This window comes from Mugil cephalus, chromosome 2 (assembly GCF_022458985.1).
Source record: "Mugil cephalus isolate CIBA_MC_2020 chromosome 2, CIBA_Mcephalus_1.1, whole genome shotgun sequence".
In the NCBI taxonomy this organism is placed as follows: domain Eukaryota; kingdom Metazoa; phylum Chordata; class Actinopteri; order Mugiliformes; family Mugilidae; genus Mugil; species Mugil cephalus.
This window is the reverse complement of record NC_061771.1, coordinates 31,968,577-31,994,567: the sequence shown is the minus strand read 5'-3', so window position 1 is coordinate 31,994,567 and position 25,991 is coordinate 31,968,577. Positions and strand designations below refer to the sequence as shown.

Genomic DNA, 25,991 nt, shown 5'->3' with positions numbered 1-25,991 from the left:
TTTAAAACATCAGCGGATCTGCACGCGTGTCCTGAAAGTAGACAACGAGAACACAATCAGACTAATGAAACGTAAATATTATACTTATGCATTTATTTATCTAAGAAAATGTATTATTTGTTAATATGTGCGAGGTTTAAAACCAACAGAACCAGTTGAGTTGTGAGATGTTGGTGGTTTCCTCTCATCAGCTGATGCTACAACATTTCTACTGGATGAAGGTCAGGACTTTGACTTGTTCCTAAACATTCATCTGGTTCTTCTGGAGAACCACTGGTGTTCTTGGGCTCCTCGTCTTCCTCCATGACCCAGTTTCTCTTCACATTCAGCTCATGGACTCATGTCCTGACATTTTCTTTCAGAGTTCACTGGTAGAATTCACAGTTCATTGGTCCATCAATGATGAGCAGATGCAGCAGAACAGGCCCAAACCAGGACATTAGCGCCCCCATGTGTCCTGGAGGGATGAGGTTCTGATGCTGGAGCGCAGTGTTGGTTCATCTCCAAACATGACGATGCCCAAACATTTAAACCTAAAGTAAATTATACACATCTTGAAATTAGCTTGTTACTGGTGGGTCACTTTTCTGAATGTGCTGTGTCTGTGTCATGTGTTTGTTTGGGTTCTCTTTGTCTACTTTCCAATTTATGTGAAAATCTTCTCATGTTTTTAGTTTTCATGCAGAAATGTAAATAACTAAATAAATAAAAATCGGAATTGTGCAATAACTGAATTTGAAATCTGTGTTTAAACTGAAAAACCATGGATTCACAGGGGCCTGTTGTATATCTTCAGAAATGATTGTCCATGCATGATAAGAGAAACAACGTATTTTAAAACATAAAAAGCAGCAAACGTTAAATAAATATGGAAAACAGAACATTAAACGCAACAGAAATCTGCGTGTCCGTGGAAAATAGATGATTTTCACTTATCGCACATGAGAAAATCAGAATCAGACGAGACTTTATTGTCAAGTATGTTTGTACATGCAATGAATTTGTCTTGTTGTTTGTTGCACACAAATGCACAAATTAAATAAAATACAGAGAAAATTATAAAGTAAAATAAGATCAAATAAAATAGCTACTTTTTAAATTTATTTATTTTTTTTTTAATCAAGGGCTCAACCAGCTGATACCAGAAATACTTCCTATTATTTTGCGGTGGAAGAGATAATAATAATAACACAGATAATAATGAACGGAACCTGCAGAAACACATTCGTCCTGTTTGACCTCCGTTCATCTTTCCGGCTCTTTAAATCTCGTTCACGCCCCTGATGCGTGAAGTTACATAAAATCAAGCGCAGCTCCACAGGAAGTGCGTCATCCGACCTTAAGAGATTCATCCAGATTCAGATTCAGATTCAGAAAACTTTATTTTGTCCCCGTGGGACAATTTAAGGCACAGCTGAGCAGCATGACGTGCAAGCACAAGACATTTTAAGTAAGAAATTACATATAAATAAATACATGAATAACAAATAGAGCAATACAAAATAAATGAATGAATAAATGTTTTAACTTTTACAGGATGTAAACATGACTGTAGATGTAAACAGTAATTCCAGGGTTTATGTTTCTTTTTTTAACATATATTATTTTTTTATTATTTTAGTTTATTTCGAACATGTAAAAAGCAAACAAAATAATCATGCACGAATGCACATAAATAACACAAAATGAAAAATAAACTAAAAATCTTCTACATATTTGAAAAGGAGTGGGAGGAAGTACAGACTTATTTCATCCCACCACTTCTTAACAGATCAGTGATATTTCAATACTTTGCTTCCTGTCAGTAATAATAAAAAATGATGATAATCTTTACATTATTATCAATAACATACACACACAACCGAAGATAACACTTTATTATACATTTACATATTATTGTAGTTCTGAATAGAGTCGATTAGGTAGATTAATTAAAACACAAAACGCGGTATTAATGCAGTTAAAACACATTTTACTTGTACATGAAAGAAAAAAGACAAAAAGACAACGGCTCTTATTTTGTAAACCCACAACCGGAAGCTGTGTTTGCGTGTGCGTGCGCAGACTTTCATGGCGTGAACGAGGAGCGAGTCAAGAGTCCACTCATTCGCATCCAGCCCCAAATCTATCAGCTCCTGCCTTTCGGACCCGTCTCGTTTAGTCGTGAGCTGGAGCTGTGACCATGGCTCTGCTGACGCCGCTCTTCGCCTTCCTCTACCACCTGCCGCTGGTCTACAAGTGGCTGCTGAAGCCCTACTACGTCGCCTCCATCTTCATGTCCCTGGCGTTTCTCGCTGTTCGCAAAACGCCGGGAATCTGCGACCATCTGGCCACGCAGCGGGAGGACGGAAACTCCTGCGACTTCGACTGGGTCCGTAGACAAACATAAATAAATAAATAAATAAACAAACGAATAAAAGAAATGCCTGCAAATATACGCGCTTTGTGGAATTTCGTGTCCGCCTGCTAGCCTGCAAGCTAATATCTGTTAGCCGTGTAGAGAGAGCGACCATCAGGGCCAAAACAACGGTCACCGAGCAGAGACACATAAATCATATACATTTACAGAACACTTACATTTAGTTTTTAAAATATTCTTTTAACGTTTTTTTTTTTTATATTCGTGCTGGAGTAGCTTAGTTTGATTTAAATGTTACCAGTGTTACATGCCGTAGTTCATATAAATGAAACTCTGGGCTCCTGTCTCTTTAAGACCCTCCCCCAACATGCTCACCGTCTCCTGATTGGCTGATTGTGCGGAAGTGTTTCATTTTGGCTAACGGTCTAGTACAGTCACTGCTAATGCTAACGGTCGACTGAGTAAATCTGAAAACAAATAAAACCGCTAATTAATGCTACTTTTTTATTCAGAGACAGCGCTAGAGTAGCCTTGTTTGATTTAAATGTTAAAAGTGTTTTTATTTGTCTTGAGCAAAGCCGGATGAAATCTAATAAATGAAATATAAATGAAATCTGCATTTTTAGCTCCTGTCTCTTTAAGACTCCCTTAATATAAAAGTCCACTGTCTCCTGATTGGCTGATTGTGCGGAAGTATTTGATTTTGTGCGGAAGTGTTTGATTTGGGCTCAAGGTGGATCGGATGAGTCGATCTGGAAACAAAATGAATCCGCTAATTAATGTCCTGTTTTTATTACTTAGCCTGACATATTCACTAATATCTAAAAAATGCAAAATATATACCTACTATGTTTGATACAGGACTTTTCAACAGGATTTTACTCCCATATAATTAATAAAGTTTGAAGTTACTTCAGTAAATATTGAAATATCAGTAACAACGTACCTGATATTTTTAACATACGTCTTCTGAAAAAATTACTAAAAAATAAAAATATAAAAAATCCATGAAAGAGCACAGATAAATCTTTACAACAACAAACTAAATGCTCTCCAACATGTTTTTCCGTTTTAGTCTGTTCTTTTTTTATCTTGATATCTGAATCATAACACGACCGACTCATATTTGTGTTCTCAGAGAGAGGTGGAGGTCCTCATGTTCCTCAGCGCCATAGTCATGATGAAGAACCGACGAGCGAGTGAGTAAACGTTACGAATGACGAGTCTTCCGTCCAGTCAAGGACGATTTTAAATGTGCAACCTGTGTGTTTATCATCAGTAACCGTGGAGCAACATGTGGGCAACATCATCCTGTTCAGCAAAGTGGCCAACGTGATCCTGTTCTTCAGACTGGACGTCCGGATGGGACTGCTGTACCTCACACTGTGCATAGGTCAGTCCAAACCTGAAATACCGTCCAATCACATGCATAAAAAGTCAACGCCCTCCCTGTCTCTCGGTGACTCTCCAACACCCTTATAGGTTGGACCCACTATGAAAGACTGGGTCATCATTCCTGCTCTAAATCTGCAAGGTTCTTTTATTGTACTGCAAAATCATGTTGTCTTTTTTTTTCCAAACCTCCTCAATTACCGACTCTTTATTGATCCAAAACAATCAATTTTAAAACTGCGGAGATGGAGAAGCAGCCAGAAATCCGAAAGAAGAAACGTGCTACTACCAATCAGACCAAACCACAACGTCGCCGTAGAATGTAGTAACATTTCTGAGGGGGTGGATATCAGCCACGGTGCTGGGGTCTGTGCTACAGGATCAAGCCGCTGAATCAGAACATCCTCAGGGCTCATCACAACTCGTGAGACAGATTACAAAGACTTTTGGTTTGAAAAAGTGCAAATACTGGATCCTAGACCACTAATTAAAGCCTTTAAGTTGATGTTCTTGCGTTGGTTTTGTGTGTTTCAGTGTTTTTAATGACCTGTAAGCCGCCTCTTTACATGGGACCAGAATACATCAAGTACTTCAACGACAAAACCATTGACGTGAGTGAAAATTGATGACTCTCTCTCTCTATATATATTTAATTTTTAATGTTTATCAAACTAAAGTGTGTGTGTTTTGTACGACGTGTGTCCAGGACGAGCTGGACAGAGACGGCCGTGTGACGTGGATCGTTGAATTCTTCGCCAACTGGTCTCCGGAGTGTCAGTCGTTTGCGTCCGTCTACGCCGACCTGTCTCTAAAGTAAGACGCCGTCCGTCCAGAGTGGAATTAAACCGTACGCTTACTGAAGAGTAACCTCAGGTTCACCTCTGTGTTCCAGGTATAACTGCGCCGGCCTCAAGTTTGGTAAAGTGGACATCGGACGCTACGGCGAAGTTTCCAAGAAGTAAGGTTTTTTTTATTTATTTCGTGTCGTCTCCGTCCGCGAGGAGCGTTCGTGGACTGACGGGGTTTTTGTTCGGCCTGGTTTTAACTCTGCAGGTACAAAGTGTCGGCGTCTCCGCTGTCCAAGCAGCTTCCGTCCTTAGTGCTGTTCCAAGGAGGGAAGGAGGTGATGAGGCGCCCCCAGGTGGATAAGAAGGGCAGAGCGGTGTCCTGGAGCTTCACTGAGGTCAGTCTGCAAATCTGTCCAGGTTCCACTTCTCCAGTTTTAAATGATTTATCAGCTGTAAAGTAGCTTTTTGTTGTTTTTGAGGTTGATGAGTCTGAGTTTTATCTCGATTGTTGTGACTTCTATCAAATCCAGGCTGGTTTCTTGTGATGGAGTTGGAGTTTTGAGTTGTCATGGGTGGATTTTAGTAAAACTCCGCTAGTTGTTATGAGGATAGGTGGAAAAAAAGTGTGTATGTTCCAAGACGAACTAATCTCTGCTTCAAGGCAACACACAATGTTTCCTAAACACACAAACTAACGGCTTCAAGGCACCAACAACAAACCTAAACGTTTGTCTTTGAACTTATGCACATATGATCCTAAATGAGCTAATAGGGTTGTAATGTCCGACCGTTTCTAATTTAACTTTGAAGAATTCACCCCACATGTAAATGTGCATCATAATTAATCCACTCTGCTGGGTGTCGTTTGGAGCTAGAAAACCTGTTTCTGTTGATACTAAACAAATTCAACTGATTCACGTGTTTCTCCATCAACCATCGACCACATGGAGACAACGGTAGAATTTAATGCGTGTAAATAAAATGTCCAGAGGTTGAACTGTGTGTACGTTGCCTCCTGTAGTGAATTAGTATTATTTTGTAGATTCCAGATTCTCTTTAAAATGGTAAAAACCCAACGTGGAGAAACACTCTGGATTCTTTGGTTCGTTTCAAATGTGGGTTTTTGATCTATTTTTACAAGAACCTTTGTAGAACATGTGAGGAACCAATGAAGAGGGTTTGGGAAAATATTAGGCTTTAAATCTACGAAACAAACGTTACATTTGAGCCTATGCAAGCGATTCTCCACCAACTATGCACCACATGGTGACTCGGTGACAGAATCTGAGCCCTTTGCCTCCATGTTTTGGGCCCAATGGGTGGAACTACAGATAATAATTACACAAAAGCCATTTTGCTCAGAAAGTTAATGTTACGCTAACATGTAACATGTCTTATTGACTCGTTTTCCTGGGGAGTTACACACAAACACAAGAGGGTGAATTTTGTGGAAGTGAATCTGTTGTATTTTGGAGCCAGATTCACTATAAAGAGGTAAAAACCCAACGTGGAGGAGCTTTGTTGATTTTCTATTTAATCTAGAAGATATGAAAATATAAATCTGTGAAGTCTGATTTATCCCTAGAGACCAGGGTCGTGAAACGTCTGGATTTATTCCTGAGTTATCTTGTCTTTTTTGAGGCCCGTGGAGGTTAACGTAAACACTTGTGGTTTCTAATAATTTCGCGTCCTCCTGTAGCCGCCGTCATGCGAGAGATTAGATCTTTTCTGATGCGTCTCCCGACTCTCTCCACCAGGAGAACATCATCCGCGAGTTCAACCTGAACGAACTCTACCAGAAGTCCAAGAAACTCAGCAAGAACAAAGGGGACAAGGTCGGCCAGTCCCAGTTCCCCCCGGTGCCCGAGGAGGAGGAGCCGGAGCAGCGAGGAGCCGACGCCCAGGACGACCCCACGGAAACCAAGAAGGACAAATGAGAAGCGTTGGCGTCGCTCAGCTTGGACTTTCAGACGGGACTTGTGTGTCCAGGTTCTGCCAACTCCTCCTCCAGCTCATCTCCACCCGCCTCCCTCCCTTCAAAGTGTTTCCAGTCCGTTCTCCTGCCTCGCTCACCCCCACCCTAGGATTTTATTTAGTGGTTTGACATGAAGGAACAAGAGAATTAAAATGTAGTTGAGCCTATTTACGCTTTTAACAATGAATAAATATTAACGATGCAAACTTCAGGGGAGGAGCTAACGTAGCTTTTTAAGGAGGTTGGTTGGTTGGTTGGTTGGGGGGGCTGGACCAGACCTGGAGCCGTGTGGTGCAGCGCCACCGTGTGGACAGAGTCCACACAGCACATTTCTACCATGAAGTCAGAGCGACTGCTCCTCGAGGAGACGTCTCACCAGTTCATCGCAGAGATGCTACTAATTAGAGTAGATTTTCTAAAACTCATTTTATCATTAACTGTGATTTATTTTTATTTTCTTTTAACGTAGAACTCATTGCAGTATTTAACGGTGCGTTCAGGCTTCACGCATGTGCAGGAGTTTGAGACGTTTGTCAAGGTTTCATTCCTCTTCCAAGCTTTTTCAAACCTTTATTTTATTTGTTATCACACTCCTGTTTCCGTTAAACATTCCCAGTGTGTCGGCCTTATTACTTTAAATTCTGTCTGTTTTTGTTTTGTTTTTCTTCTTTTTGTGGGTTGGAGCGACACAAATTGCCACATTCCAGCAAACAGACAACTCGGTCAAGTTGTTGAATTTGCTGATTCTGAAGCTTCGTATGATCTTAGTTTTTATTAAAATTAAATCTGTACATATAGACGATGGATGTGTGGATCGACTGACTGCGACACGGATTTCACTGCTACGCACGAACAGAAAATACTAATCTTGTCTTGTCCAGTGTCAGTTCCAATAAAGTTAATTTAAACTAAAGTGACGTGCAGACTGAAGTTTCAGAACAAGTTCACTACATTAAATAAAACTCCAGTGTGGTCCGAGGACGAAGAGGTGAGGTCATTAACATATACACTAATCAGCCACAACATTATGACCATCCCAAATCATATTTTGTCCATCTTACTTGGGATCTTCACAGGTCGGGTGTCCTCATGTTGAGCTTGTTCCTGGGTGTTGGTGGTGATGATGTGTCCCCTCTTTTACCGACAGACTCACAAACCATGAGAAGATGGAGAAACACCAAGTGGATCATCGTCCAGATTGAACCCTTTTTATTCTCATGACTTGAGAGTTGTATATTACAGCGATCTTTGACAATTTGTTGCTTTATTTTGGTCACAGAGTTGTTTTTGTTTCTTCTTCTTCTTCTTCTTAAATTACAACTTTATCCAGGAATGATTTGTAAAATTCCAACTTTTCCTCTCTCTCAAAAACAGAAAAGATAAATCAAGTAACATCTTAATTGCTTTCTTTTAAAAAGGTCCTATATTTATATATATATATTTTTTTTTAACAGTGGCCCCAACACTTAGTTCAACATTGATATCGATGTCTAGTCTGTGACATAAACTCTTTGTGTGAGTTATACGACGCAATGTGACTGTAAGGCCACGTCAGAAATACGCTCCCGTCCTTCACTGGAAAATATCACATTTACAAAGTTGCTAATTGTCTTAATTAGTTGCCGGAGCTCAACTGAAACCGATCAGACACAACAGTAACCACCCGCCCCGTCCCTCCACGCGTTTGTGTCAATATTAAAAACTCTTCATTTATCAATAGCAATATTTCCATATAAATGTATATAAAACAATGTCTAATTAAATAGGTGAAATAAAAAATAAAATTATACTGACGACACTTGAATTTTCAAGGCATTTTGCTCGACGAGTGGATCTTCAGGAGCACGTCACCCATGAAAAAGGCCAAAGGTCGAAGTTTTCCGTATTCACGTCGGCCGCTCGCAGTAACGCATGCTGTCCCGCTAGAACACCACTGGTTTGTCTTTTTCTTTTTTTGTGTTTTTTTTTTGTGTTTTTTTTTTTACAAAAAAACGAAATTCACATTTAAAATCACACCATCCTGTACAAAACATGGAATCATATTCACATCTAGGAATAAACCGACAAGTCAGAGCACGAGGGGAGAAAATCGCTTCATTTCCCCTCAGATATTTGTTGTTTTTTTTTTTTTGTTTTTTTTCCTTCCATTTGACAAAAATAGTAAAGTCACGCAGCCAGAGTTCACATGTGGCCTCGGTCTGGTCTGTCCGGCCACCGGCAGATTGTCATCGGATGCTACTAACCTGGAAGGCTGCGAAGAAAGACGTCGATGAGCGACCGGTCCGTCCACGTCACGCTCCATCTGTAGAAGTTTAACCGACGCCAGAACGGGACCAGAACCGCCTCGGTTTCAGTTAGTCTGTAGGAAGCCCTTCGCCTGGACCGGACTCTTCTTTCCCCGGGTCCCGCGCTCTAATCAGGCTCATGTTGGACCCTGTCCCAGACGTCCTTGGTCCTGGTCCCAGGGGGGATCCAGCCCCGAACCCTGGCAGTGGTACCGCCTCGCCGTCGCTACGCCAACGCCATGCAACACCCAGAACCTGAAACTACCTACTAACTATGAGTCGGTGCCGATCGGTCCTGGCTTGTGCGGCTCCAGGTCTTTACTGAGGTGGTTGTGTAGCAGCAGGAGTCAGACTAATAAAAATCCGTCCTTCACCACTTCCTTAAATCCCTTCAGAGGCAGGAGACGGCGTCGGTCCCGGAGATGGAGCTGGACTGGAGCGGCTCAGACAGAAATCTCGTAAGTGGTGCCCCCGACGCCCGTCACCTTCTTCACCCCCACCCCGCCCTGGGGCTTGTGGGCCGGGCTCTGAGTCGGTGCTGTGCTGGGAGAGGCCGCCGCTCCGGGCCGGGCGGAGACGTGGGCGGGGTGAAAGGGGGAGGGAGGGGCGGAGGAGGAGGAGGAGGTGGTTGAGGAGAAGGGCTGGCCTCCGCCGCCGTTGGTCCGACCCGGAGGCGTCATCTGGATCGGCTCATCCCTGATGTCAGGACACGGACAAAGGAGAGAAAGTTAAGGACGCGAAGACATGACAGGAAATATAACTCACAGCCATAGAAAATAAAAGATCATGCTGATGCTGCGTAGGGAGGAAGGGCTTGGTTTTACAGAGGAGACTTTCTGGTTCAAACCGATGTGGATTCATAAAATCCTCGGATCTGTCTCCTGCATCGTCCTGATAGAAATTTTAGTCCAGGTGGACGATGAGGGAAGCGTTAACTCTGAGAGCAGATTGGTTTAAAACGTGTGAGGGCAGAGCAGAGACGAGGGGAAGAAAGTCTCAGATTCCCAACCCTCTGAATTGACCCTGAACTCAACGTGTGCCTCTGATATGTAATATTGGCGTAAGTTTATTATCTAACAGAGATTGTGTAGTTGTTTTATTTGCCGTCACACCACAAACACACCAACCCCCCCAGTGTATTTGAATTGGTCACTGAGGTCTCAGTCTGGGGGGGACGTGTGATGTAACTGCAAATACCAGTGAGCACAACGGAAACACAACAACAACAACAACAACAGGGATGTGGAACAGAAAAAGAAACACGGCTCCATCTGAACAGGACTGATGTCACCAGAGGGTCTCAGATAAAACTTGAATTTGAACCCATGACATCATCCAGGTTCAGTTTTTTTCGATATATAATTTAAAAACATTAAAATCACAGACGACCCCCAGATACTGACACCAGTCCGGTGCACAGACGGGCTTCACAAAACCAGATTCTGTTGTCGATCCACAGGAACACACAACACACACTGGAACAGTCCAGACATTTATTTCAGGAATTCTTCAACTTCTTATTTTCCTGCTTTTGGGATTTTGCCAGTTTTTATCCTCTGGTGGCGTTAGCGCCCTCTGCAGGATAACTTTAATTTCATCACTTTGGAAGTTTTGGTTTTGTAATGATTGTGTTGTTATGACGAGTTTGTGTCGTTGAAGCCTTATGAACATTATCGGTTCTACTGCATCTATTAGTTTGTTTCTATTTTAGCTTCTATTGGTTTGTTCTGGTGTCTGTGTTCCTCTGCATGGACCCGAGGAAAGACGACGACAACAACGCAGACAAAACGACAACAAACAGACCACGATGAAGACAAGCAAAGGTTAATAGAAGGAGGAACTCACAGGAAATCTGGAAGGAGGAAGAGGAGGAGGAGGAAGAGGAGAGAAGGGAACAGGAAGAGGAGGAGGAGGAGGAGGAGGAGGAGGAGGAGGAGCAGTCAATCAGGAAGTCAGGATTTCAGGCGGGCAGGTGTGTTTTTTTTAATTTTTCTTTTTATTTTAGCAATCGTCCTGACAGAAGGTGAAACTCATACTCACTTGGGTGCATGTATTCCTCCTCCCATCCCTCCTGCTCCTCCTCCTCCTCCTCCTCCACCTCCTACCCCGGCTGCATTAGCCCCGGCTGAGGCCGAAGCCTTGCGGACCAGGCGGTACTGCATTTCCGCGGCGGCGGCGCTCGAGTAGGAGAGCGACTTCCCGAGAGGCGGAGGGTGCGGCGAGCGGGGAGGGTGGGTGGTGGACGTGGTGCCCAGCGGGGTGTCGGTGGAGCGGGTGCGGTAGGGGTAGGCGTGGTGGGGCACGGCGTGAGGGCCGGCGAAGCACGGAGGGCGGGAGGTCGCGGAGGAGGAGGAGGCGGAGGAGGAGTGATGGTGGTGGTGGGAGTGGTGGTGATGGTGGTGGTGGTGGTGGTGGTGTGGCGGGGCAGGGGCTGAGGACGGGGTCCCGGAGGTGTGATTGGCCGGTGGGTGGGGCTCACCCAGCAGGCGCTCCCTCTCTAAGGGAGGAGGTGGAGAGGAGGAGGTGGAGGAGGAGGAGCGATGGAGGAAGGGGTGGTGGTGGTGGTGGTGGTGGTGGTGGGAGGAGGTGGAGGAGGAGGAGCGGTGGTGGGGCGACTGGGAGGACTGGGAGTGCGTCTCGGCATCCCTCTGTTGCGACGACAAGAAGGGGGAGTTGTAGCCCCCGGCGGCGGGCGTACAGGGTCTCCCGGAGTACGCCTCAGGGGCCGCCGGCCCCCCTTTCTCAAACTCCTCGGCCCCCGCCAGCAGGTTGTCGTACGACAGGCTCCCGTTGCGAGGAGGAGGGTGGTGGTGAGGAGGCGGCGTCTGATTGGCTAAGCTCTTGAAGCTCGCCGATGTGGTGGTTGCCTCGGAGACGTGGGCGGCGCCCGCTGAGGTGTGGGTGGAGCTGGAGGATCGAGACGCGACCCCCGACAGGACGGTGGGGTCGGAGAAGGAGGGGTAGGAGCGCCCGCCGAGGGAGTAGCCGGGGATGCCTCCTCCGCTTCCTCCTCCTCCCGCCTCCCTCCCTCCCTCCCTCCTCTCCGCACCTCCTTCCCCTCCCGCCCGGTCCGAGGAGGCGTCCCGGCGGTCCAGGCTGGGCTGCGAGCGGAAACCGGGCTGCTGGCTGGCTTGGAGGAGGGAGGAGGAGGAGGAGGAGTCCCTGGCGGCGCTCTCCCCCTGACTTAGCTGGAGGAGGTGGGAGGAGGAAGAGAAACAGGAGAAGAAGGTGAAGAAGAGAGGGAGCAGAGGGAGGTGAAAGAGACAAAAGGCCCCGTCCAGACCTCACATTAACATCATACCTGAGTTCTCATCAACTGGTGTTAATTAATTAATTAATTAATTAATTAAAATGTCTCCACATGAGTCCCCAGACACAACTAGATCTCAGCGCCACCATGTGGTCAGTAGAATGAGGAAGGAAGGAAGGAAGGAAGGAAGGAAGGAAGGGACAGACTTGGGGACATGATCCAGATTTAGTCTCTCTCGTTAAGTTCTAATTGATTTTAGAGACAAAGACAAAGACCATCTTTAATGGGACCAGGTCTCATTGTGTGTTCACACTAACCAGAGGAATGAGGTCACATGGGTCCCAGACCACCTCCTCATGTGGACCGAGCCCAGGTCTAGCCTGGACTCTAGTCTGGACTCTAGCCTGGACTCTAGCCTGGACTCTAGCCTGGACTCTAGTCTGGACTCTAGTGATCTGGACTCTAGCCTGGACTCTAGTGATCTGGACTCTAGTCTGGACTCTAGTCTGGACTCTGGTCTGGACTCTGGTCTGGACTCTAGTGATCTGGACTCTAGTGACTCTGGACTCTGGTCTGGACTCTAGTGATCTGGACTCTAGTGATCTGGACTCTGGTCTGGACTCTGGTCTGGACTCTAGTGATCTGGACTCTAGTGATCTGGACTCTAGTGATCTGGACTCTAGTGATCTGCTCTCAGGCTGGACGTTAATGTGAAGGTCTAAACATCCTGATTCAACACCACAACTGCTCCAAGTAAAGTTTCAGGCTGTTTTCAGGAGAATGAACCGTTAAAAAATAGAAAGTTTGAACATTAGTGGACTAACACATTGTCGCGAGTGTGATCACTGACATATTACTGCTCATGAAACATGAAAAAACAAACTAAAGGAAAGTTAAGGAAGAGTGAAAAGCAGGTTTTCAGTGTCAGGAAGGAGGAAATGGACCAGACATGAGCACAAATACTCAGTAGAACTAGTTTATAAATACCAATGATTTAATATGAAAATACCTTTATGCAGCTTCATACTGACATGTTACTCAACAGTACTTCCAAGTAGGGGGTGGTTTTTATTACACCTTCCTGGTGAATTACCAGAAGTGCCATAAAACCTAAGATGCTGGTGACAGACGTAATAAATGCTGTAAATCTGGTCATAAAGAGCTGAAATAATCTGTGAATTATTTACAAGTTAATTCTCCTGTGAGATCATCATCACCACAACATGACCACAGTCCAGCATCACCTTGTTTCGTTTAGTTTAACAGAAACACAGCCCGAGCATTTTATTGGTATTTTAAGTTTACTTTTAAACCTACCAACAAAAAAATATAAGGTATTTGATTTGTATTTTTATATTCAAAATCAAAGCAAATGAATAAAGAATCATTTCTTTTGTTCTACGACAACAAAGACAAAGTTAATATTAGACTTAATTTTGTTTCTGCAAATGGGATTTTTTTTAAAAACCCACAAAAACTTCTAGTTTTAAACTGTTTTCTCCTTCAGTTTTTGTTTTCTCACGTCACTGATATGTAATTTTGTAAGTAAGTAAGTTCATCTCTTGGATTATTTCAATCCTACAAACATTTCGACTTTTATACGAATCAAATAACGACTGTTTTCATGTTTTTTCTTATATCATGAAATGTCAATTTGATTGTTTAACACATTTTTGTTGTTTTGCTTTTTAAAGAATTCATTGAAAATTAAATCAACTAAACCTGAAAAATCAAAAACTACACGGACTAAACAGTATTTGACTGCACTGACAAAACATTAAGTATTTCACTCATGTCCAGATCAAACACAAAGGGACAGAAAAACATAAAAAATAAAAAAAAATAAAAAAAGAGGGAAGAAAAGACAGGATAAACGAATAAAATACTTCCAGAACAATCACTTACTGATACTGATCAACAGAAAGCCACTGAGAAATCAAACCAAGATGGCAGACCGGAAATTAAAAGGAAAAAAAACACAAAAATGGAGACACATTAGACTGAAATCAAAGTGATCAAAGAAGCAGGGACAATGAAAACCAAATGAAAACACGACGTTCGGGTGTTTCCCTGGTGCGCGTGCACGGCTGCGGTACCTGGTTGGCGTAAGCGTGCGTGAGCGCTGTGTGGTTCTTCCCGGGGCTGTAGGTCGGCCTGTATTTATACATGGTGGGAGTGGGCGGGGCTTTGTTCAGCAGGCTGCACTCTGTCACAGGGCGGAAAGGAAAAAAAAACGTATAAAAATAGAATCAGATTTATGCCTAAACATCTGTAACAGGAAGCTGACGGAAAGTCTGATGATAATCTGACATCGGGAGAAGAAAAACGCAGACAAGAGCAGAGACGAATCAACAGTTTAATAAAACATAAAGAATAAGTTATAACATGCAGTAGATGTGTATTTACATGTTGCATGAAAATTCACTGCAGCACTAAATGTGTGACAACATTAAAGAGCTGGAGCCTGAGACTGGAGGTGATAACTAGCATATAAATAACATATAAACTCTGTTAATAAAATCCACTAGAAGATAAAGCTGACTTTCACATATTAGCGTATTAGATATTAGTCGAAATCACCACTAATGAACACATCCTGGAGTTCAGTTAAATCCACCATTAACAAAAAATGGAGGACAACAAGACACATATGACTGAAAGAGTCTTAAAAGGTAGATTTATTGAATCAGTGTGATGCCTCCTGGGTAATGCAGTTTAAGCACAGACGAGGGTGCAGCCCTTAATGTTGTGTGCAGGTTATATAAAAGCCAGATCCAGTTACCCTCTGCGTTTCCTCTGGTGATTCCAGGATAGCGGAGCTCTGGTTTAGGAGGAGGAGGAGGCTCAGTGTCACATGACTGGCTCTCAATCATCTCCAGACTGGACTTGGACTGAAAAGATGAAAGAAGACGTGAGGACAAGAGACGCACAGTCAAAGACTGAGATGAAATCAGGTGGTGTCTGGTGTCCTTACCCTGTGCAGGTCTCCCTGGATGCCGTTGTCCAGGATCTTTGCTGCCAGCTGAGCCTCAGTCAGCTGAGGCCTCAGAAAAGGAGGCTGAACACACACACTCTGCACAAACTTCTTCCTGCCCAGATACCTGCACAGAACAACCGCATGCTGAATAAATACATGCTCATATCTCGCTGCAGACTCCTGAGTCTGGTTTTGCGACCAGGTGAGGAGCAGATCCAGACCAGGATCAAGACTGAGAGCTGATTGGATTTTAACAGTATGAGGACAGAAAAGAGACAAATAAAACATAAGAAACTAGAGGAAGAAGATGGAGGAGACACCCAAAACCTCTGGAACCAATGACAATGAAGAACAAAACTACCAGAGATATAACAATTTCTGCTCCCAATCCGACCCCGATGAATACCTAACATAAGGTAGCTATGCTGGCTAACAAAGCAGCTAACCCTCCAATAAATGGTTTTAGAAAAATCTTGTTTATACTTATACAGTTGCTTAAGTCGTCTTTATGGATGGATGATAAAAAATATAAGGTTGTTTCCTCAGGGAGGCTTTGTAGAGTCATATTAGGATCTGGAAGTAGATCAGTTTAATTAATTAACATTAACTTGTTTAGGCTAATATAGCAGCTAATAAATATTAAAAATTGATAAAGTTAATGTGTGGAGAGGGAAACCTGTGTTCTCTACTCAAAACCAAAAAGGTCATCAAAAGTTTCCATAATGTCTCTAACGCTCTCTGGAAGATTGGTCTTGTTTGGGAGCAGCCTTCTGATTCTTCTGCTGCTGTTTTTAGCAGCTTTGAAGCTAGCTAGCCACCATTAAAACCATAGAAGAAGAATTCCTCTTGATGCCACAGTGACGTGGTTTTACATTGGGGCTTGACTGAGACAAACTGCGGCCCGACCTGATGTTGTGGTCGGAAGTAGAGAAGGTAGTGTATTTTATTGAGCTTACTGTCCCATGGGAAGACAGAGTTAAGGAAGCTAATGAGTGCCAGAGAGCTAGGTATTCAGAGATGCAGAAGCTGAGCAGCGAGGGTGGAGCGCCTGTGTGCAGCCGGTGGAGGTCGGCTGCTGTGGATTTGTGGCAAAATCCACCATTGCTCTCCTTTGTGAGCTGGGTGGCAGTAAACAACATGTCCCTGGCAGCAGAGTGAGCAAGTGAGCGGCTGTGGCTAAGGGGGAAACACACTAGCTGGGGAGCATGCTAAAGGCAAGGCTAGCTGAGTAGCTTTAGCAGTTAGAAGTTGGGCTAAGCTAATCTCTCGGTTGAAAGTCACACGGTTGTGTGGTGGCAGGGGGGTGACTCCTGAGGTGTCGTGGGCCTAACTTAACGAAACATCGGTGAAGGAAGGTGCCCACTTGAAAACCCCAATGATGTGTCGCACACTGCCTACTGCTGCTAGCTAGGCTAGTTAGCTGGTGTCTTCTTGCTGGTTGCTAGCTGGTAGCTGACTGCTAGCCTACTGGTCGGTTTTCAGTGTTTTGCCAATATTGGTATTAATAAATAACAAGTAACCAACTGAATACTGTCAAAAAATACTTCTATGGCTTATGGACAGAGACATGGGTCTGTTAACAGGCCAAACAGAGAAATAGTAGAATAAGAAGCATGAGAAGAGATTAATTAAAAATGAACCTTGGTGCCTGTGAACTGCAGAGAACATGGGAGACATTGTTCCAGCAGCCGTTGGTGAAAGGGTTAACGCCGCCTCTGAACTTCCCCGTGACCTGGAGACAAGAAAACAAGGAGATCTAGAGTTGTCAAACGTGTCACCACAACTTCCACAATTAGCACACCAAAAATAAATCACCTAAAGGTTCCCTAAAGGAATAATCTCTGGAGTAATTTCCCACCTGTTCATTGGTCGTCCTGCCTCTGGCCACAAGGACTATGTGGAAGCCCGTGAGGCCGGCAACAGGGATGAAGAACAGGCCTGCAACACACATTACAGCCAGTCTGGGAGCACAGGGGGGTCAAGGAATATCTTTATTTCTTTATTATTACAAATGGATGGAGGCCCATAAAGATGACATGGACAGAGTCAATGTTTATGTTTATATGACCAACCAAAATAACGTATTACTTAAACAGTGCCAAAACATCCACCCCCTTCTGAGGTTTCACCTTTTATTGCTTTGAAATGGCTTGTTAGCTTGTTACATTAGCTTGTTAAGGCTAACATAGCAGCTAATATTATCTTGTTTAGGCCCATTGCTCTAAACAAGATAAAGATAAGGAGCCATTGCCCTTTGTTCAGGCATTCGTAAATGATAAACTGTTCTTAATTGCTTGCCTGGGTAATTAAACATTATCTTCAATAAAGTAAATATTTATAATGATATACCAGTAACAACACAAATGAACAAACTCAGACACTCAGGGATCAGATCCAGATGTTTATGATCTCAGTGCATCCTGGGCCCGTTCACACTGAGAGGATACGTGACGATGGCGTGCAGGCGGTCGATGTTCTGCCGGTGGTAGAGGATGAAGAGGAGGCCGAAGCCAAACACGGCCATGATGTGAGCCGTCAGAGACAGGAGGAAGAGGAAGAAGTAGCGGTAGTTTCTCCTGCCGATGCAGTTGTTCACCCACGGACAGTGGTGGTCAAAGTCCTACGTGAGGGTTAAGGTGAGGACGCGGTTGGTAAGAGCGGCAGAAGTGTGAAAGGTGTTAAAAAAGTGCATTCATGAAACTGGTAATTATCACCGACCTCGACACAGTTGTCGCAGACGGAGCAGTGGGAGCAGCGCGGCGGCCGGTAGAAGCGACAGGTCGAACACCACTTCATCCGGACCTGGATCCCTCTGATCTCCACCGTCTTGTAGAGCGGAGCACGGAAGTCATCCTCCTTGTCTTCGTCCTCCTCAGCTGCACAAATAAACACAACGCTTAAAAAGACAAAAACACACTCCTACTAACTCCAGAAGAAACTACTTTAACATCTGATAATATCTATATGTTTTTTACTTTCCTTCCTCTTTGCTTTTTGTTTCTTAATTTCTTGGGTCAATCCTGAAAGTTCAGCATGTTTGAGGACAAACTCGCCCTTTGCATTAGCTTGTTAAAGCTAACACAGCAGCTCATTATCTTTTTTAGGACCATTGCCCTTTGTTCAGGCTGCATTTGTAAATAAGTAAGAAACTGTTCTTAATTGCGTGTGTGGGTAAATAAAGGTTAAATTAAAAATAAATAAATTGAAATGCTAACACTAACATAGTTGATAAAATCTATATCCTGTTTACTTTCTTTCCTATTTACTTTGTCTTTTTTAGTTTCTTGGGTCAGTCCTGAATCCTGATAGTTCAGCATGTTTGGGGAGAAATTTGTCCTTTGCAGTTTTATTCCTGTGTCAACCAACCAAGTTTTTTTTTTTTTTTCTGTCCAGATTTAAGGAATTAATAAAAGTGGTTTTGATGTTGCGGTGGAATTATCCTTTGACCTGTTGGATACAAGATCAGTGGACACTTTTATCCTTCCATTTGTGTGAAACGCTGTCACAACTAAGCCCTATTTACACAGGACTAAATTCACCTGGGGACCTAATAACTGTCTCATAACTGCAGAGGATCTAAATCCCGTGAGAATCGGCCATGCCTGTAGTTTGGAAAGTAAAGATCAAGCTGCAAACTACCGAGTCGAGTCGAGTAAGTACACAACGTTTCTCCACTTCATTACCATTGGCCAAACAGAACCTACTCTACAATCATCATGTCACATCCTGTTTTTATATCATCAAATAACAAAACTGACACGTTGACACATACATCAACATTATATTAACGACCTAAAATGACAGAAACGACCCTTGAATAAAATGATTTGACGTGTAGTTCAGTGTCCTGCCCAGTAACATGGAGGGGGTGGAACTTATGATGTATACTGCAGCCTCCAGACACCAGGGGGAGCTCTAATTGGTAGCTTTGGTTTCCACGTGTGAGAGATCAAGTTGGACTTCAACAGTACAACGGCAGACAAGAGTCTTTTACAAAAGCAAAGTCACATGACTTGAGTAAATACCACAAATCTGGAACCGTTTTGATTTTAAAACTGAATCAGGGAATTGAAACAGAATCGATTTAGGACATTACTATCGATACCCAGACCGAGCACTGAACACCATGTTCTTACCAAGCGTCCAAGTGAACGAGAAAGAAAGATAAAAAATATCTACACACAGGCAAAAGAGAAGTTGATATTCACCACTGACATGGAGAAACATCGGTGCACTCACCTCGAGGGAAGATGCCGGGGTCCATGAACGTGGCCATGCAGAAGTTAGCCAGAACAAAGAGGAAGATGACTCCATTGTAGATGGGCACAGCGACGGAGAAACGCTCCGAGAGCCACGGACACCTGGAATACGAACAACACTGTCAAGATCCTGGAGCAACACACACATCTAAACCCTTTCTAATGAAGTTTCTAATGAACTGCAAGCTGATCTTATGTAGTTATTTATTTCAGGTCTGCCATAAAGTGAAACCATACCACTGTTGTGTCAAAACTTATTATTATTTTTCGTTGCCTAGCGTCAAAGCTACCAAAAACCAAAGAAGAAGAAGAGGAACCAAAACCATGCAAATAACATCACTGAACAGATTGATAGAGTTCACTTAGGCAACAACAACAACAAACACCGTTTCATTAAAAACCTGAAAACTGACCAAGCTTTCAGGTGTTTAAATACATTCTCTCCACAATTTACACAGTTCAATAGTGGAATTAAAACCTAAAGGCAATTTTATTTATTGGAAATGACAAAAAGATTCTATTCTAGCTCATGCTCTCCGGCTTATTTTCACTACTGTTACTTCTTTCCTTTCCTGATTATTTATACAGAACATGTTGTAGCATCACACTGGTTACTAACCAGTAACCAGTGTCAGCCTGCAACTTATAATTTCCAAACTTCCAAAATATTACTGTTATTATTACATTCAATATTCAACAACTCTACATGAACCTACTTTTAAGTGTTGCTTCACATTTCTCACCCTTATATCAGTAAACTTCATTTTTACCGATATTAACAGTTGGATTAGCCAAGATGCACAAACTGAGCAGCTGTGCCTGAACACTGCACCACCGTAACAGATGTAATTAATATAATTATGAAATTAACAGTGTCACATTTTCAATTCATACCATTAAATGTTATTCCCAAACCCATTTTTTTCCAGTGTTCGCCTGAGAAACTGCAGCTAAACTGCAGCTACGTTTGCACTCATTAGCTCCTATTACAGACAGCAGCTGTTTAGTCCAGTTTACATTCAATAAATTAGCATAGTAAGCTACCGCATTGGTTGATCAAGGTGCTGGAGCATCATGTGAGTTAGTTGAGGAGACAATATGAAGGAATGTGGCTGTAACCACGGGCGTAGGCAGGATATGGAAGATGAGCGAGAGACTGGATGAGGGGCTTTTGTTAGGGTGACAGATGTTGGCCTATTTTCACCTCGCTAATCTGAAGCTTCGTGCTGATCACACCAACACACACACAGATTAGATTTTCTCACATTTCCACCACGTTCCTGCTTCACATGCTTTATAAACACTTCACTTGTCACATCTCACACTCTGACAGCCACAGATAAACCCACTCCGCAGTGAGATGTTGGCAGATTAGCGGCCATTTAATACCACTGACTGATGTCTATTACAGTTAATACACACTTACATTTGATAATGTCATTTGGTGTCAAAATATTTTTGCGAGAAGCACTAGGTTTAAAAAGCTGTTGTTTACATTTTCATCCTTGTCTAAAAGGTTTTCTAGGTTAAATAGTAGAAAACACCCTGATGGCAACGATATAATTCAGCGTTGACTAGAACTGGATCAAGAGTTTATAGAAACACCACAAGTTTCACATACGCTACAACAAAGGTTGTGTTTTTACCTCTTGAAAGAGAATATGGCTACAAAATAAATCTGATTCCACCACAAGAGGCAACGTACACACAATTCAACCTTTGGACATTTTCATCATTAAATTCTACAAATGTGCTCATTACAGAATCCATAAAATATCAATGGTTCCTCCATGTGCTGTTGTGCAGATGTAACTCCTCAGAGGAACCAGCCACCAAGGCATGTTACACACAGTACTAATGAAGATAACTTTCTGTATTGTGATTAATGTTTGTGGTACCACCATTAGCAACGCTACACAGAGACCAAGAACCATGAATGAATGAGGGATAAGGCTCAGATCCAGAGAAACATGGTGGACAGGCTCAAATAAAACAATATCAGCTGCATTTAACATCAATTGTGGGATTTCTGACACATAAGGAGAAATTCCAGCTCCAGCTGTGACTCTTTATCAATGGAAAGAGGAGCTTCTCGAGTTTCAAACGGCAGAGTGGAGTTTTATTTTGACTGTCCCTCACATTTATGGGCCTCTTATTTTTATTTTCACCAAACAAACAAACGCAAGTTGTTTTTACATGGTTTTTAAAACCTGATCTTTTTGTGTGACCTACTTACTTGCAGTTAGTTACATGACCTGGTACCGGGGTTTTGTTGCGTGGAAATGATTTAAAAACAATCGGCACTCACGTGAAGCAGAAGAAGAGCGTGGTGGAGCCGACCAGGAAGAAAGTGGCCGCCGACACGGGGACATAGCGGGACGGTCGCAGCGGTCTGCTCGGTGGGACGACGGCGTGAGGCAGCGGTGACGAGGACGGACCCCGCCCGCCACTCTTACTACTACTACCTGGCATCACTGGCTGAGTGCGGGGATGAGTGTATGCGTCTGTTCACTCACCCACTAGAGTGGAGATGGTGACAGAAAAAGGAAAAGGAAAAGGAAAAGACAAACAGAGGAACGGCTGCAGAGTGAATCCTTTAAGTGACTCTCCGGTCACTTAAAGAGAGAAGAGTTGGGAAGATTCAGCCAACATGAAGTCATCGTTATTACTGGGCCTTTTCTCCAACAGTACGAGCGTAAAAAGAAAAAAAAAAAGGTAAATCAGATGCTTGCGCAAAACATTATTATAGTGCAATCTAAAAAAAACATGGCTATTATTTAGTAGAAAAAAAGACTCTTCTGACACAATAATTTAAGTTCTTCAGTGAGTTGGTGCCGTGAACTGATAAACACAACAGGCTCTTGATATGAACTGCTCCAGTTTGAATGTTGTGAAAATGTGATTACGGTGAGGTACAAGAGTTGGCCGAGGTAGATCTGTTTCGGTGGGAGTTGGACATGAAGAAATGAGAGGAAAGCTTAAAAGAAAAAGTGGCTGTGATTGAATGATTTGGCTTCTTCAGGTCCTGATATCCCAGTTGGATGTTAAAGTTTTCAGTATCCAGCTGTAGTAGTAGTGTGACAGAAATAAGGAAGTCTTGCAAATGGAAATGTCAGGAGTAGACAACTTGCTTTCAGTCCAAGACTTGTATTGGAAAGGAGAGTATGTAAGCGGGCCAGTCGAGTAGCCTGGTTTTCCGGTGTCGGGGCATCCCTGAGCCCCACCAGTGGCCGAGTCAAACCACCTCTCTGTCTGACTGCACCATGAATGAGACTGGAAGACAAGAAAGTGGTGGCGCGGTACTTCCCGAAACGTCGAGGTGGAAATCCAGTGGAACATCCATTAGTACGCATGTGCTTGAGATAGCACAGCTGCACTCAGCGCTGATAGAGATGACGGCGATGATAGTATTGTCTCGTGTAGTTTCATTGTTCGGCTGCGTTAGAGGACGTCCATGCCAGTTAGGCACGCAAGCGCCGCCCTCCCCGGCTCCAGGCTGTTTTCTTTTTATCCCTCTTCTCCAGGGACTTCCCTCGGCTTCCTTCCCCAGCAGAGAGCACTGGAGCTCAGATATTTCCTTGGAGGATACAGTCTCTGTGGAGCAGTGTCCCAAAAACAACCCAAAATGTGAAAAGTAGTGGTTTGTTCGTGTGGATGGCAAGTTGGATTAACCTGAGGTTTTCTGGTTGGAAGAATCCTTGTATGTCCTCAAAAAAAACAAAAAAAAAACAGGATGCAAGCACCTTTTCTCTTCCAGTGTCAATCAGTGGCTTCCTTGGTCGTGACGTGGATCACATTGTGTTTATCGCAAACCTCCGGAAGTGAGATGAATCCAGTCTGATGTCGGATCAGGATGCTGCACCTACAGTATTAATGAGAGGAAGAAAGGGTTTTTAGCAGGGGATGCTAAACTACTAGAGTATCTGCGTTTACTTTAATTAATAGGGCCAGGTTAAAAGAAATTAGTCTTCGTTTTCATCTCCAAATCAGAGAAGTATGACGATGTAAGACAGACAAAGTATGACTTACAAGATCGCAAGATTTCTAAGGAGAGGATTACAGGGAACGTTGGGTTTTAAAAAGATCAATCTGAGGATTTTATGAGTCTACAGCAGATTTTTCAGAACAAGATTGATTTATAAAAAAAGATTTTTCACGTTTTAAACCCAGTCGTATAATTAGAGGTAACATATTGTGAAAATACCAAAAAATCTGTGGAACCAATGACATCATTGGTTTGAAGTAAAATAGTTTTGAAACTTAAATATGTCCAAATGACTTGATATAGAACCAAATGGATGAAGGAAATCAGCAGGGATTACACAGATGATCTACTCTCATCTCACAGGTGATAACAAAATCTTTTCCTGAAACAAGTGTCATTCAACAACACAAGTGCATCTGAATCTGTCACACAATAAAATTAACCACTTCCTCCCTCACTCACTTATTAAGTAGAGGTGCTATCACTTCTTTTAATCAGAGTAAGACGACATGTGCAATCTTTAAAGAGATAAATTCCCCAAAATCTTAAATGTATTACTAGTCATTAAACACCAATAAAGTTAGAGGATGATTTGAAATGTCTGATCAACACAAACGTGCACCCTGACACGCACGTACAGGAACATAAAGCAGCTCTTTTATCACACTTGGTGATCAGCCAGCGTTTGTTTTTTTATTTTATGTAAATTATGAGCATGTCACGAAAGCAAAGCTGTGTGCAAGGTGTGTCGACTAAACAGGTCCGGCTTCCTGAATCGATTTCACATCAACCGATTGAGAGATGTTTCCATTTGATATGGAATGATTCTGAATATATCAGGCATAACATTATGACCACATTGTGTAGGTCTCTCTTGTGGTGACTCATCAGAGAATGGACGTCTTCTAAGGGCGTCCTGGAGTGTTTGTGGGGGTCTTTGAGGGGAGGGTCCTCTGTGGATCATCCCACGGATGCTTGATCAGGGATCTAGTGAATTTTAGAGGTCAGGTCAACACCTTGTGCAGGTTTTTTGTGTGTGTCAGGCTGGTCTAAGCAACATCCACATGAATGAATGCCAGGTCCAAAACTTTCCCAGCAAAAAACACTGAATTATCACAAGATGATCAGTGTTATTTACTTCTCCAGTCAGTGGTCATAATTTTACGCCTGATCGTGTATATTAACACATGTGTGACCTATATAAAAATGGATCCTTCTTCATTAATTGTGATGCAGAATCTCTAAACTCTAGAGATTGCTAGACAAATGCCCACAGGCTTGATTCATTCGTTCATGAGAAAACCTCCAGCTCTGCCTGCACATTAACACTGGGTGTGTTTGGGCCGCTCTGCAGTCACGGCAACGCGGGTTAAAGCCTCCGTATGAGCAGCAAGGTGACAGAATCTCCCCCATTATCCACTACACCAAACCACGTTTATAAAAACATCACAATTTAGCGCGGCGGTAGCGCGACAACCAAGATTCCCGTGTCACCAAAAAAAAAAACATATTAATTCCAAAGCTATAGGGTCCACTCGTTAAATCGGCTCAGTGTGGACCAGGGTGGGGGGCACGTAAGGTTGGACCAAACAGCTTATCCCGTAATAATGATGTGACAGCAGGGTGGAGATGGCTCCCGGTACCGATGCTCGGGAGCCAGTATTGCAAATTTAAATTTAAATCCCACATGCTCCACATGCTCGTTACTACAACCAATTATCTGAGTATTAAGAGACGTTTTACACATAAACACCAGCCCCGATCCGGGCTTTGTGCTCGCCGGGTTTAGCCCCTGCTAGCCTCCTCACCTGTGATGGATGTTTTTTAAGTAGCTCCGGGTCCAGAAGCAGTGAATGGGACGAACCGGTCCTGCTCACATTATTTCCGCTTATCCGTCTATTATCGGGCGAGATGAGTCTTAAAATCCATCGCAATCCACAAGAGAGTAATTCAGCGGTGCCAGTGGGTGCAGGTCTTCTCCTGGTGGCTAGCTATCCCAGTACGCGATTGGCTAAGGTGGCTAACTAACCAGCCACCGACACGACCCGTTACTACAGGCAGCTAGCTTGAATATCCGTTATCCAGGAGCTAACCTGACTAACGTTCAGTCACAAGCTAACCTGACTAACCGTCGGCAAAGGAATAACTTGACTAGCCATTAGCCAGAAGCTAACCTGACAAACCGTTAGCCAGGGGCTAGCTCAACTAGCCGTTAGCTTGGAGCTAACTTGAACTAACTATTAGTCAGAATCTAACGTAACTAACCGTTAGCCTGGAGCTAATTAAACCAGCCGTTAGCTCGGAGCCGAAGCTGCTTCTGTTAGCATCTGCCAACCGGCTCCTCGTCCTCCTCGGAAGTAAAAGGAAAAAAAAAAAAAAAAAAAAAAAGGGGAAACAGCCGCTTGAACAGAATCCCAAATCAATGATGAGTTTCCCTCACGCTTCCATAATAACAGCGGCCCAGAGATTCCCAGAGGTCGGCACATCAACACTCCGAAGCCGGGGTTCAGCCGCAGGATTGCCGCAATAAAAATGATTGGACGACAGGCAAAACCCACTCACTCTCCCGGACTGGGCGTCACTGCTGCTCTAAACCGTGATTAAACCCCACTAACGAGAAATATTTTATATTACAAGCATGAGTCTCTGAGACCTCTGCACCGCCCACATAATAAATACTGAGAACCCTGTAATAATTTCATAGTTGTCATCATCTGCCTC

The 25,991-nt window shown here is 43.4% G+C and overlaps 2 protein-coding genes across 4 annotated transcripts; one reads left to right on the top strand and one right to left on the bottom strand.

Moving 5' to 3' along the window:
- The first annotated feature begins 2,032 nt into the window (after positions 1-2,032).
- Positions 2,033-7,427, top strand: LOC125003761 (thioredoxin-related transmembrane protein 2-B). The gene is made up of 8 exons (XM_047577913.1): positions 2,033-2,371; positions 3,498-3,558; positions 3,639-3,752; positions 4,286-4,362; positions 4,458-4,564; positions 4,644-4,709; positions 4,805-4,934; positions 6,297-7,427. Exons 1-8 carry the CDS (start codon positions 2,183-2,185, stop codon positions 6,474-6,476), a joined length of 924 nt encoding a protein of 307 aa, XP_047433869.1. The 5' UTR covers positions 2,033-2,182; the 3' UTR covers positions 6,477-7,427.
- LOC125003760 (palmitoyltransferase ZDHHC5-A-like) lies at positions 6,973-25,991 on the bottom strand. 3 transcript variants are annotated; one of them, XM_047577912.1, is made up of 13 exons: positions 25,079-25,991; positions 21,594-23,147; positions 19,266-19,387; positions 17,745-17,902; positions 17,474-17,646; positions 16,885-16,987; positions 16,667-16,758; positions 15,024-15,150; positions 14,832-14,940; positions 14,146-14,255; positions 10,840-11,987; positions 10,645-10,651; positions 9,346-9,495 (listed from the first exon to the last, which is right to left on the bottom strand). In XM_047577912.1, the coding sequence occupies exons 2-13, from the start codon at positions 21,755-21,757 to the stop codon at positions 9,490-9,492; spliced, it is 2,319 nt and encodes a 772-aa protein (XP_047433868.1). In that variant the 5' UTR covers positions 21,758-23,147; positions 25,079-25,991; the 3' UTR covers positions 9,346-9,489. The 3 variants fall into 3 exon arrangements, with proteins under 3 accessions (XP_047433866.1, XP_047433867.1, XP_047433868.1); XM_047577910.1 differs by lacking the exon at positions 10,645-10,651 and having other exon boundaries at positions 6,973-9,495; positions 25,079-25,989; XM_047577911.1 differs by lacking the exon at positions 10,645-10,651 and having other exon boundaries at positions 6,973-9,495; positions 25,536-25,989.